Source organism: Orcinus orca, chromosome 6, assembly GCF_937001465.1.
Source record: "Orcinus orca chromosome 6, mOrcOrc1.1, whole genome shotgun sequence".
Lineage (NCBI taxonomy): Eukaryota > Metazoa > Chordata > Mammalia > Artiodactyla > Delphinidae > Orcinus > Orcinus orca.
Genome location: NC_064564.1, coordinates 105,708,700 through 105,723,343, shown reverse-complemented (window position 1 = coordinate 105,723,343; position 14,644 = coordinate 105,708,700). Strand labels below are relative to the sequence as shown.

Here is a 14,644-nt window from a genome sequence, read left to right as displayed (position 1 = left end):
TGCAGAAGAGTGGTTGATTGGCAGTGACTTTCGTAGCCTATGGCCATTAAAATACCTTTATGCCCAAGAAAAATAACACTTGCTAGTCATTTATGGGCACACAAAAAAGAGGAACTGAAGGATCATGTGATGGAGCGGAACCCTATTTAGGTGCTTTAGGAGAAAAAATAAAATGAAAATTCAGAGTCTGGGGGTAGCCATGGGATAGAGCACGGGGCTGACGTCTCTCAGTGTGTTTTGGAGTGTCATCCAACTAACTCAGAGGTTAAAAAAAAAAAAAAAATTAAATAGGTAATCTCTTCCATAACTGTAGTTCATCTTGGTGTCTGTGTGAGACCAGTATAGCTGTCAGGGATTGCAAGGAAACATTTTCAGTTCACCTGGGCACTCAGAAGACAGCTCATGTTCTTTCCTGAAACACGTAGGGTCTCCGAGTGGGTAAAGACAGCAATAGCAACACTCTGCAGTGACCGTGCGGGTTCTGAATCCCTTCTGTAAGCATCTCTGTCAATCAGTTACTCAGACTCTGCTTTGATATCTTTAGACAAGGGCTCCCTTCTTCCCTGTTCTATCCTGATTCATTCTGACAATAAGAAAAAGCTTGCTATATTGAGTGGGACTTTATCTTGCTGTCAGTTCTTCCTGGTCATTGCAGTTCTAGCCATTGGAGCCAGGTTTTCATGGCGTTACAACTCATCACATTCCACCAACTAGGAAAATTGGCGGTATCTTCCTTCTTCGTTCAGTGCTTGGGCAATCAAATACCTCTGAGAATGCCTTAGGCCCCCCCAGAAGGTATTTTTTTCATCATTGTGTATATTAAGTCAATTACCTTGTTTAATCATCAAATCATAAATTCCACTTGAAGCGTGTTTATTTTCTTAACTCAGGTGTGATCCGGGCATTTTTAAGAAAATCAGTCCTTCTAATTTGTATGTAAATAATGACTTTGTTATTTAGGCTTTAAAGGAGATTCAAGCAGGCTGTGTGGGAAACATCCTCATTTTCTAATTTTCTTTTGCCCAATGTTTTTAAAATATTTTTAGGGCAAAGGAATTTTTAAAAACACACAGAATTTAATGATCTATCTATCTCTATTGAGTAGCTCAGTCTATAAATCTTTGATCTGTCATTTTTTATTATTTCCTTAAAATACATTATTTGACTGGCCAGCTCAATGGGTTAAATCAGGATCAACCAACTTTTTCTGTATAGGACCAGATAGTACATATTTTATACTTCATGGGCCCTGTGGTCTCTGTTGCAACTATTAAACCCTGAGATTATAGTGCAGAAGCAGCCATAGATAATATGTAAACAAATGAGTGAGACTGTGTTCCAATAAAAATTTATTTCCACAACAGTCAGAGGGACAAAATTGGTCTGTGGGCCATAGTTTGTCGACCCCTGAGTTAAATCATTCTTAAGAACTTTGATACATTTAAGTAAAGGATGGCTTTAGACCCCAAATTCCTGGTATAAGACCAGAAATGCAGTGAATGTGTGTTGATTGGATTGAAGAAAAAGGTATTTCTTAATGAGTTTAAAGCAGGGACAGGAAAGCTTTCTCTATAGGGAAACAAAAGAAGGACCTAGCTGGGAATGCAGGTTTGGGGGAGGCTCTCAGATGACAGCATACTTGCTAATCCTAAAATATTTTAACGAGAAAAAAATTGGCAATTAAATGCAGTATTACTTTCTAGGGAAGAAGTTTGCTTGTTTTTCTCCTAGAAAGATGTGCTGTGGCAGAGGGAAATGAGCATGTGCAAGACTTGGATTTTAAAACCAGCTACTGATAGCTGTGTGTCCCTGGGAAAATGATCTCCCCTCTCAGAGTTTCCATATTTCCATCTAAAGATCGAAGGCAATACCAAGATGTTCTCTGTGGTCCCTTGGAGCTCTCAAATTTTGTGATCTGAAAAAGAAAATTCATCTAACTGCAATGTTTAATGGGATTTATGACAATTGGAAAATAATTGCTGCTCCAAACTTTTATTAATCTATATTTAGTTATGACTCATGCTTTCACAATAGATGTTTTGGAAATAAGCAGAGAGACAAATCGAGTAAACAGAATTTTAAATATTTTATTTATATGCAGTTTGTGTAATCCCTAGAGCCCATGGGCATATTAAGATCATTTAAAGTATCCATTAAAAGTTATGTGTTATGAGACAAACTCCCCTTTTAGAATGCCTTGCCAAAGGATAAATAGCTCACACTTATTGAGTAGCTACTACTGCCAGATTAATTGCATTCATTATGCTTAATCCTTCCAGTAACCCTGCAAGGTGAGTACTAGGATTCCTATTGTACTGATAAAGAAAGCTCAGAGAGGCTGAGCAATCTGCAAAGGATCACTCAGCTAATGAGTGGCTTTATGCTGGGATTCAAAGCCAGGCCTTTCTGGCTGTAAACTCTGAGCTCCTCCCACACTGCCACAATGTCAGGAAAGGACCTGTTTTGTGCCGCTTTATCAGGTGCTCAGTGGATCATTTATTTGCTTTTTCTCCATATGCCATATTTCGTTCTTCTGCAGAGCGTCGCGGGTGCTCCCGACAAGGCAGTTTGGGACAGTTAACACCTGTCCTCCACTGGCCTGGTGACGCCAGAGTAGGCAGAGGATGAGGGGGCAGGAAGAAGCAAGGAAGAGCCCAGGCAGAGAATCATGGAAGCTGAGTTTCTGTCCGAGCTCTGACATGGATTTGTCATGTGGTCTTCACTGCCCTCGACCTCAGTTTCCCCCACTTGTGATGGGGATGGAAATGCCCCCCACTTCCAGGTTATTGAGAGGATAATGTATATGATGACAGAGCTTTGTAAAGGACCAAGTGCAGTACAGACCCCACAGTGTTGAGATAATGGGATGGGACAGCGGATCAGGATAGAGGACACTGAACCTGAAATCAGGAACCCAGATTTTAGTCCCTCTTGCCGTCAAAGGTTCTGAGGCCTTGGGCAAGTCCATTTCTCTCTCTGAGTCTCAATTTCCTCATTTGTGAAATGACAGCAACGTCCTTGGATGGTTGTTCCAAAACCCCTTTCATCCTCATTCTGATGTTTTGGATTCTGTATGGCAGTGAGGTAGCTCAGGTGACTGAGGGTACCTAAGGAAACTCTGTCTGCTCCGAGTAAAATAAAGCAAGAACATTCTAAGCTGCTTTCCCCGTGATGAATTCCCATAACCCCCATGGAGGTCCCTGTCCTCAGTAACAGTGCTCCACGAAGAATCCCACTTGCTTTTCTGGAGATGGTCCATTTCTATCAAACTTGGGCCATTCACGTGTACTTGCTGTGTTGCTGTTTTTCCCTTTCCAGTTTCCACTCAACGAGAAGCATGTAGCCCAATTCCAGGATGCTTACCCTGGATTAGTTGCCCCCATTTCTCTGAACTTTATTCCCATAGGAGCCTTTAGAACTGCTACTAGGGTTAGTAGAAAAATAAAAAGGCCATTACTTAAATGAACACACTTTGGGAAATAGACTTATATACAAATTGTAAGCAAAGATTATTTTCTCTATAGTTAAGTCAGTGTCTTTACTTGTAATTAAAACAACACTATTCATAATCACATTTTCAGAGACAGCTCTTTTTGGTTGTTTGTTCATTTATTTGTTTTCTGCTTTTCCTCTCCTTACCCTTCTAGAGCTAAATTACCCTGGAGAACCACTTGGTTGCTGGGATTCCTCAGCTGCTTTCTCACTTATGTTCTGAGGCATGGAGACAGGCAGGGGATTTGTTGAGGACACCATACTTGTTAAGATGCATCATTTCCACTTCACATGTGCCCTTGCGTTCACCTTTCCCTGAGCTGGCTGGGGAACATGTGGGGAGAGGATGGGAACAGCAGGCAAGAGAAATGCTCTCTCTCTCCTTCTCTCTCTCTCTCTCTCTCTCTCGGCTCAATGACTTCACCTCCTCAGTCCCCTCCTCTATGATTTCCCTTGTTCATCTCTGGGGATAATTTTCTGCTAACAGTAATGGAAGTGGTCCCAGATCCTCCTCAGCCCCCAGCCCCAGACATTCAGCAGCTTATTTTTATTTCACTTCCAAATAAATGCAACCAACGGAATAAGCCACCCAGGAATAAACAAATGCAAACATCCTGTAACCTTAATCAGTTATGCTTTCGGCAAACATTTATTGAGGATACAATGTCTATAAAATATTCTAAAATGTATCCTTGGATTAAGTCAGATCACTGTAGTGCTTCCTGTTTAAACAGTAATGTTTGTCTCTCATGGAGTTGCATTACCAAGTGGTGCTTCATCATATGCATTAGGCTACATTGAGCCAATCAAACATTGACAGTGAGGACATTCCCCACCGGCATCAACTACATCCATCTCTTTATGAGAAACCATAGTAGATGTTTGTATCTTATCACAGCATCCAGGAACTCTCTGTATCTCCAACAACTTTGAACAACAGCTGCTCTGTTTTCTTCTTGATTGTGTGGCTCTTTGGTCTGTGATTCCCTTTTTCCTTTGGCTGCAAGGAAGCTCAGAGACGTTTGTTGTCCACTTCTATCAAGTGTTCAGGACTTTATAGGGTTGCTTTTGCATGCTAATTTTAACTCCAAATTCATTTTGTTTTCCTCCCTTTATTTTTCCATTGTTCTATTTTTTGAAGTCTATACAATAGGTGTGTTTTTGAAAACCACCTCCAGTTGGTTCTGCTATGCAATCAGATTCAATTTTTTTAAAAAAGCTGCAAAACATGTTTCATAAAGAAGAGTAAAGCAACCCTTCACTTCCTTAGAGGTAATTAGTAACTTTGATTATCTAGGAAACAATGGAGGAAACTCACATTTATCCAGCACTTACTAAGGACCCAACACTACTGGAGATGTTCTCCTCATAACCCTGAGAAGTAGAAATTGTGATCCCCCATTTTACACATGATGAAACAAAAGCAAACATGTTAAGGAATAATAATATCGTTATAACTGTGCCCTGTGCAAATAATATTAAATATCATCATAATAATATTAAATAATATATATTATTTATATATTAATATATAGATATAATAATATTAAATATAGATATAATTATAATACTAAATAATAATAATAAACAACAACTTACAATTGTCCATACCCTGTTGCAGTTTACAAAGGGGTTTTCTAGCCATTATTTCATTTAACTCTCAGAACAATCTGGGAGATGCATGTTTTTAGTCTTCATCACATATATGAGGAGATAGAGTAGGAGGAAGTTTATAAACTGTCAGTCCATTTCTTAAGTGCAGTCAGTACTTTTATCATACTTCACGGGAATCAGGAATCAAATCCCTCCACAAAAGTTCTACCTACTGATAGCTTTAAAAAGAGCAGGATTGTTTCCTCTTGTCTTCTACCCACCATCCATCATCCACTATTCCCCACCTTCCCATTGGAGCCCCTCCTATGACCATGACAACAATGGTAATATAGATAATAAATTTAACACTACCTTTATTCAGGGTTTTTATGTTCTAGATACTGTGCTCCGTGATTTAATATAAACCTAAACCCACCCCTCTAAGGTAGATATGCTTCCCCTAGATTACATCTACATTTTTTTGGAGTATAAGCAAGCTCATCACGATTTCACAGCTAACTGATGGCAGGGTCAGGTTTTAACCCAAGATTTCTATCTCCCGGGGCCCTGGCTGAGCGATACAAAGCTGAAGATCATCTAATACTATCAACTTTTTTCCCAGGAGAGTTAAACACACACCTTCACAAGGGCACAGAGCCAGTTCTCCTGCCTGTCTCACAATCTTTTCTTCAGTGCAGCCTCATTCTCAATGTGTCATTGAGTGTGTGTGTGTGTGTGTGTGTGTGTGTGTGTGTGTGTGTGTGTATGTGTCTCTAGGAAACAGAGGGTTAGCCAAGGGGACAAGGGAGTATTACTATAAAAGCAGTGCTCTGAAATGAGAGCATTGGGCTTGTGGTTTTCTCTGTACCCTCATCCTAAGTCCTGTGACCCTGGATCCAGTCTCCATCCATCCTCTGCCTGTGTCTTCACCCGCCCTCCCACCCTCCGCTCCCCTAGTGGGATGAGCCTTGCTGCAGCTACCCCATGCCTTCCATCCAGGATCCTTTTTGAATCTCAGTCTAATTGGTTTGCCCGCCCTGCTGGGATGCTTAATTGGGCATAAACATATCCTATGCCATTGTGAGTTCTGCCTTCTCCTCCAAGGGGAATTTGCTTGTCCTGTGGGCTCAGAAGGAAAGATATATTTTATGTTGTGCTCAATTCACTGAGAACTTACATAAAATTGTTCCTGGGTCAGCAGAGCAGTTAGACAACATGAAAAGCAGGATTTTTCTCTCTTTTATTTTCTTTTACTATTTTTTTAAGGTGGCATGTTGCAGTGGAAAGGGCACTGCACTTGGAGTCACAAGCCCTGGGCTCTGATTTCAGCCCTGCCAAGCATTTTGCTGTGCGATCTTGGGAAAATAAGTCAATGTCTTTGAAATTCAGTTTTGCCATCTATGAACTGAGTGGGTTGGATTGGATGACTTCTATGAAAGGAGTCATAGTGATGCTTTTAGAACAGGAGTCATACTCACCATGGGCCAAATCAGGCCTGAAACCTGCTTTTATAAACAAAGTTTTATTGGAACACAGCCACACTCATTCATTTATTGTCTGTGGCTACTCACACTACAAGGACAGAGTTGAGTAGCTGTAACAGGTACCTTATGGCTGCAAAGCCTAAAATATTATCTTTCCCTTTACAGAAAAAGATTGCCTACTCCTCTTTTAGAACATAAATCAGATGGTGTCATTACTCAAAACCTTCTTTTGACTTTCCATATTACTTAGAATTTAAAAATAAAAAGTCTTTACCAAATGTGGAATGGCCTTTTGAGATTGGTGCCAACTCCATCCCATGTTTTGATGTTATTTTTTTTCTTTTTGCCCTTCCTTTCATAACATCTCTTCTACTTATCTACTTATCTCATCCTGCATCCTCCCTCCTTGATCCTCCCCAAACCTGGCAAACATATTCTTACCTCAGGACATTTGCACCTGCTGTTCCTTCTTCCTAGATTACTCTTCCACCAGGTGGCTGCATGGTCTCTTCCTTATTTCCTTCAAGTCTCCTTAAATGTCATCAAATTAGGAGGGCATTTTCTGACCACCTATATAGAACTACGCCCTCACCCCACCCCAGGGCATCCCTACCTCCTTCCTCTGCTTTATTTATCTTCATAGCACTTCTCTCCTTCTGACATGTTACACATTTGTCCTTTTATTGTCTGTCCACTCTCACGAGAATGTAAGCCCCTTGACAGCAGGACTTTTATCTAGTTTGTTTATTGCTGTATACTCAGATCTGGAAAAATATAAGCATTCAAATTTTGAAAGCATAAATGAACTGTTTTAGTTCTAATGTTGTTTAAATCTACTTCTGAATAGATCTAGGTACCGTGAAGACTTTTTACTGAAGTGTATTTTGGTAAAGAGAATAAAATTGTAGAATCTTGTGGCTATTACAGTATTAACTCCAACATTCTCATGATCGTCACAGAGTCACATAGACTCATTTTTAGAACATTTTTAGTCTGGACTGTTGGCCATTAAGAACAGAGTTTATAGGGCTTCCCTGGTGGCGCAGTGGTTGAGAGTCTGCCTGCTAATGCAGGGGACACGGGTTCGAGCCCTGGTCTGGGAGGATCCCACGTGCCGCGGAGCAACTGGGCCCGTGAGCCACAGCTACTGAGCCTGCCCGTCTGGAGCCTGTGCTCCGCAGCGGGAGAGGCCGCGATAGTGAGGGTCCCGCACACCGCGATGAAGAGTGGCCCCCGCTTGCCACAACTAGAGAAAGCCCTCTCACAGAAACGAAGACCCAACACAGCAAAAATAAATAAATTAATAAACTCCTACCCCCAACATCTTAAAAAAAAAAAAAAAGAACAGAGTTTATAGATAGAAATCTAATAACACAGTTCAACACACAAGACCCTTCATCGTGTGGTCCCTGACAACCTCTCTGTCTTTACCTCTTATCATTTATATATCACATGCACTCAATACACATGAATACTGCACACACACACATCCCTCTCTCTCCAACTGTCTTGTTCTCTCTTATTTTTCTCCATGTTTGTACGTGGAGCTTATTCTTCCTGAAATATCCTTCCCCTATCTTTGTCTGGCCAAATGCTATGCTCTCGTCAAGATTCAACTTATATAGAAGAATTTTTTGACATCCCCGCTCCCACCCCAGCTGCTCCTCCAGACTAGGTCAGGGATCCTCCTGTCTGATTCCTCTGTGACTAAGATGACGGTTGCAAATAGCACATCATTCAGTAAGATGGAAATTCCTTAGGATCGGGAGCTGTCTGTGGTGCTGAACGGGCAGTGCCTGGCAGAGTCAGCACTTCATAATAACACCCCTCAGTTATTGAGCTTTTCCCAAGTGCCCAGCACTGTGCTCAGTGGGTCACATGCATCCCCTTACTTAGGCCTTGCATCCATCCTGTGAGGCAGGAACCAGGAACCCAGCACTGGCTTCCTCCTTAGTTTTTTCAAGGAAGCAACACAGATGGCAGGCCCTGGGTGTATAGCTAGTGAACATCAGAAAGAATGTGGAGGCTGTTTAAAAAAAACAAAAAGAAAGAAAGAAAGAAAAAGGAATTAAGTCATAGGCTTATAATTTGATGGTGGGGGTGGTATTGTTTCTTTGTGTCAGTACTGGTTTTACTATGGTTTTTATAGTCTACTTTTCAATATCTACATTAAAAGTGTGATTTAAGAGTCAGGATACAAGTTTTCTACCCCCAGTTCTACCACTAATGAGCTGTGTGACTTTTGACATGTTACTTAACCTCTCTGAGTGTAATGCATGTCAGTTTTGAGGACTGTAGACATATTCACATGAAAAAAATAGTAACCCAAGGTTGTAAGCTATAAATGTCATATATTTCTATATCTATATATCTATCTCTATATATATATATCCCTGTATATAACATAACTATAATTTATAACATAATAGTATAGAACGATATGTCTATTATACTGAAATATGTGTATGTTTCTATGCATATATACATATATATATTTTTCATAACTACACGTACATAGCTTTATAAATTTCAGGGATAAGCAGAAGAGAAGTATCTAATGATTCTCATTGCCTTTTATTGGTCATCTAATGCTGAGTAACAAATTACCCCACAAGTTAGTAGCTTAATATAACACTATGTATTATCTCAAAGTTTCTGTGGGTAGGGAATCTGGCTGTGGCTCAGTGGGGTGCCCTTGCTCTTGCCAAGCTATTGTCATTTGAAGATTCCACTGGGAAGGGTCTGCTTCCCAGCTCATGCACATAGTTACTGTTAGAACTCAGTCCCTTGTGTGGTCTCAGTTCCTCAGAAGCTATTGGCCAGAGGCTTCCCTCAGCTCCTCCCGGTATAGATCTCTCAACAGTGCATCTCACAACATGGCAGCAAGAACAAGACAAAGACAAAGAGAGACAGAGAGAGAGACAGAGGGGAGGGGCAAAACGGAAGTTGCCATATTTGGGGGTTATGGGGTTTTTTGTTTTTCTTTTATTGAAGTATAGTTGATTTACAATGTTATGTTAATTTCTGCTGTACATCAAAGTGACTCAGTTATAGATATAGATATTCTTTTTCATATTCTTCTCCATTATGGTTTATCACAGGATATTGAATATATCAGTAGTTCCCTGTGCTATACAGTAGGACCTTGTTGTTTATCGATCCTATACATACTAGTTTGCATCTGCTCATCCCAAACTCCCAGTCCATCCCTCCCCAACACCCCCTTCTTGGCAACCACAAGTCTGTTCTCTATGTCTGTGAATCTGTTTCTGTTTCATAGACCTATTCTTTTGTGCCGTATTTTAGATTCCATATATAAGTGATATCATCTGGTATTTGTCTTTCTCTTTCTGACTTACTTTGCTTAATATGATCATCTCTAGGTCCATCCATGTTGCTGCAAATGGCATTATTTCATTCTTTTTTATGGCTGAGTGAGAAGTAAACTAATCACAGAACTATTTTGTAACCTATTCACAAAACTAACATGCTATCACCTCCAAATTCTGTCCATTAGAAGCAAATCACTGGGTCCTGTCCAGCCCATACTAAAGGGGAGGAGATTACACAGGGTGTGAACATCAGGGAGCAGTAATCTTGGGGAGTTGTGTCACCAGCTACCTCACCTATAAGATTCCCCTCAGCTGGCTCTCGCATTCCCCACTCTCATGTCTGGTCAACCCCCTTGCTCCATTTTGTCCCCTTTCACACCCTCTTCATACACTTTCCTTCCTGTTCAGCTCTTACCATAATGTGTTATGTATCCCCCTCTCACTCACTCTGTTCCTGCCCTTTCATCCATGTGGATTGTTGGGTTTTGTTTAAATGTTAAACAACGTTTTTGTTTATTTAAATCACATGTGAACTTCAACACTATAGTTAAGATAAGACCTCACTGAAGCTTCCCCTAGAGACCTCAGAAGTCTGTGTTCCTTCTTCTGCATCCTGTAGTCTTTGGTTTACAATAAGCTGGACATGTCTTGCCTTTCCTGCCAGACTGTGAGCTTCTGAGACTGGGATGTGTCCACTCCCCTCCTGTACACATGATATTCTGCATTTAGTAGGTGCCCTGCAAGGTTCACTGAGTGCAGTTGATTGACTTAATACATATCTAAGATGTGCAGAGTACTGAAATTTTATTTAGAATTCAAACTGTGTTATGAATTATGGTAAGAGATTTGTTAAGCAGCCACAGACTATAAGCTCTGAGGCTTGGAAGTGCATTCCAATTGGAAAGCTTTTTCCTCAGACACAGTTTTCTGTGCATCAGGGGTCAGACTCCACAACTGAATTACCGAGACATATTCCAGCCCGATTCCCACCCTGTTCTGCTTCTTCTTGCTCTGTGCCCCTTCCTTTATTCATCTCTCTCATCTGTGGCAGGAGTGAGAGACCTTTTCATTAAACTCTCATTCCCATCATTTATCTGGGCTGACCTTACAGTCCTCTTGGCTAGTCTGTTTTTCTCAAGGGACCTGGAGCTTGTAACTCAGGTTGGAGAACTGGTTGTTTCAGGGGGAGCTCCATCTTTGGTAGGAGCAGAGGTCATTATTAAAGCAAAAACAACCTGAACCAAGGCCCTTTAAATGTCTACTTGTATTTGGTTTGCATTCTCCTCATTCATTACACGTGAACCTTTAATGATTTATGTATCTGTGAATGTGTAAGGAAATAAAAGTTATAAAACTCTCACATTGGATTAGTGCCTGGCATTTCCAATGGTGTTTTCACACCCTATGTTTCATGTAATCCGGGCACCAGCAATAGGAAATAGATAATATTAATTGGATTTTATAAATAAGGAATTGTAGATCCAGAGAAATGACATCCTCTGCCCAAGATCACACCACTTAGTTTACAAGAGGCAGAGCGAGACCCTGGGCTTAGACTCCCAAGTTCAATGTTCTTCTGTCTTGATTTTCTCTGTCATTAGTGAAGGGAAGAGTGGAAATTCCCTTACATGGTCAGAACAAAGCTTAATTTCTTCCAAACAGTATTTGCTCAGTGAATGCGTGTGAAAATTTCGAATGAAACTGAACTCTGGACTAATTATTGGGTTGTGGAATTGTCTTAGAACAGGTTTCAAGTTGTATTGTGCCTTAACGTCTTGTCCATTGGTACACAGCCTTCCTTCCTTTTATTCTTTTGCTTATTTATTTATCCAGCTAGCATACTTGTGACTCGCACCATGTAACATGTACCATGTACCTAAGAAGATCCCATCTCTCTGGTTTCATTCACAGTCTAGTGAGGGAGATGAATAAGCAACTAGATGACAATGATTTTTGTATCTCTGATGATCTGTAAGCATCGTGAGAACATGACTGCATCTGTCTGGTTCACTGCAGTATCCCAGTGATGAGAATAGTACCCAATACTTAGATCTAGACTGAGGGCTCCAGATCTAAGTATCAGTTCACAAATATTAAAAATAGTTGTGGGCACTCTCTCACCTAAGGACAGACGCCTGGATGGGATGGTTGGGTGGGCTTTGGCTTGGGGGTAGAGGTGGTAAGTGGAAAGTCTCACTCATGTCTCCTGCCCAGGGAGTTTGCCCGTTGGAAGGTGAGGAACACAGCCATTGAGAGGAGAGACCTGGTCCGTCATCCAGTGCCCCTCATGCCGGAGTTTCAAAGGAGCATCCGCCTGCTTGGCAGGAGACCCACCACTCAGCAGTTCATCGATACCATCATCAAAAAGTACGGCACCCACCTCCTCATCTCCGCTACCTTGGGAGGTAGGTCAGCAGCCACTGGGCCATAGCCTTGTCATGACTTTGAGTCTGAGATGGAGAGGACGGTGGGATGGCCTAGGATCAAAGCCGTCTTGACATCTCTGCCATCGTATGTCACTCAGAAGTATATGTTGCCAGATAAGCCACGTTGTCTTGGTTGATTCCGTTCTCTGGGACAGTCTAACTTGAGAGTTTACTAACTTTTGTGGAAATATGGCTTCACCTTGGAATTCGCTCAATTCGTTGGGAATGTTTAATCGTATTATTATATTAGTTCCTTTGGAATGCAGTGTAATCTGGGGAAATAACTTCAGATGATGTTTAGAGAAGTGCCTTTGTTTGTTGAAGTCTGCTTTAGGGGTTGATAACTTGAGGTTATCTTTTTACAAATGGGGTATCGTTTGTATCTTATATGGGTTTGGAGTAGAGTAGTAGGAAAGCAGCCTAATTGCTCCACCCTGCTCAGCTTTACCCATCCCTCCCCATCATGTCCAGTTCATCTTCAAGGGAGTGAAGATAAGAGGGGAGGATAAGAGGAAGGGAAGAAATGCAAAGAAAACGGGAAATGGTAGAGGCTAGTGCACTTAGATGCTATGGGTCTTGCCTGCGTGCATCATTTTATATAATGAGCTACAATCCTTTGGCCATCAGTTTTCTGCCACAATGACTAAGTCCACTGAATTTTGAGAAAGCCCGTTCGGCAGTGGAGCACCATGCCACCTGCTCAGAGAGCTGCAAAGTTATGCATTTAGATAAGGCCCCTGTCAGCTGAACAAGATTGGTGTACTGACAGAGGCAGGTGGGTAGACTGAGGCATGCTTATAACAAGTGATCTTTTTTAGAGGAGGGTGAGTGCTACAAGCTGGAGCAGTCAGTATAAAGTTCCTGGAGGAAGTGGCAGTTCAGCTCAGTAGGAGTTGGCTGGGTAGAGGAGGGTGGGGAAGCTTTCTAGGTATGCATTTCAAGGAAGACCAATGATGTGGAGAATTTGGGTGGAGAAATTGGTTGGGCAAATTCATTCATTCATTCGTATCCACTACTTAGCTACTCCTATTACACTTTCTTGAGTATTTGCTCATAGCAGGTGTTGTACATAGTCTTTTGTCCTCAAAAATGGCAAGTTAAGTTATATTATCTCCATTTTATAGATAAGGAAGCTGAGACTTACAAGAGGTATAGCTAAGAAGTGACAAAAATAAGTGTTGAACTTAGGGTTTTCTGTCCACAAAGCCTGTGTTATTTTTTTGACCCAACATCTGTCATCTCTTTAACCAAGTCACTCACCTGCCAACCCACCCAATCCAACAACCAACCAGCCAGCATGTATTCTTTAACATTTGAGTGTTAAATCATGTAGTATAAATTCTACTCTATTGTAAAGTGAAAATGAAATCACTTCTACACTGAGTGTGGCATTAACCTGTACCCTTTTCTTTAAATTTCCCCCATCTCCCATTTCACTTGAAAAAAACAATTATTGAGATCAATGCAGTGCTTCCATTAGGAACTGTGTTCTGTCCAAGTCCCCGGAAGTCCCAAATAACAGACTTTTCTTTTGCAGTGAAATATATTTTTAATTTCTCTGAGGCGAGGTGTTGAATTATTCACAGAGCCTTGGTCCTCTCCTGTTTTCACAGCACAATATTTTAAAATATGCAAAGCTTTGGATTGAGTTCCGGTGTTGGACAGCAAGCCCTAAATGTTCCCTGAATCCTCAGCATGGGTGACGGTGGGGGATTTACTGTTGATGGACACAGTGTGGCAGCAACCCAGCAACTGTGTGAGGTCCTTCTTACATCATCACTTCATTCACTCATTTGTGGAAAAGTATTTCTTAAGAGCCTTCCCATGCAATGGGAGAGAATGGAGGCGGTAGGTTGTAGGGCATGCAAGGGCAGGCTCTGGAGTTTGATCGCCTGTTTCTCACCAGTTTTGGGTCACCTTGGCAGGTTACTCAATACTTTCAGCCTTGGTTTCCTCTTTTATGAATAGAAATAATACTAGTACTTCATGTATATTGTGAAGATTAAATAAAATGATGCATTGAAAGTGTTTGGCACCTAACAAATCATTGCTATTGTTGTTCTAGCTATTATTATTATTATTGTTTTTATTATAACTATTGTTATCATTATCATTTAGTGAGACTAAAAAATTGGGGGACTTGGGATTAAAACCCATTCCTACCACTCACTAGATGAATGGAAGACATTGAGATATTCACTTTCCTGTCTGGCTATCAGTTTTTCCATCTAAATATAAGGAGGTGCAGAGAATTGTATTCACTGTAATTTTCCCTAAGGAGAACACCGTATTCACTTAGAGGAAATCCTTTGATAAG

General features: G+C 41.0%; 1 protein-coding gene across 2 annotated transcripts in view; it reads left to right on the top strand.

Moving 5' to 3' along the window:
* BRINP1 (BMP/retinoic acid inducible neural specific 1) overlaps positions 1–14,644 on the top strand; it is a 183,252-nt gene that overhangs the window by 105,590 nt on the left and 63,018 nt on the right. For both annotated transcript variants that reach the window (XM_049711018.1, XM_004269284.4), the window contains exon 3: positions 12,116–12,306. In XM_049711018.1, coding sequence (XP_049566975.1) covers positions 12,116–12,306 — 191 coding nt within the window. The remainder of the gene's footprint in view (positions 1–12,115; positions 12,307–14,644) is intronic.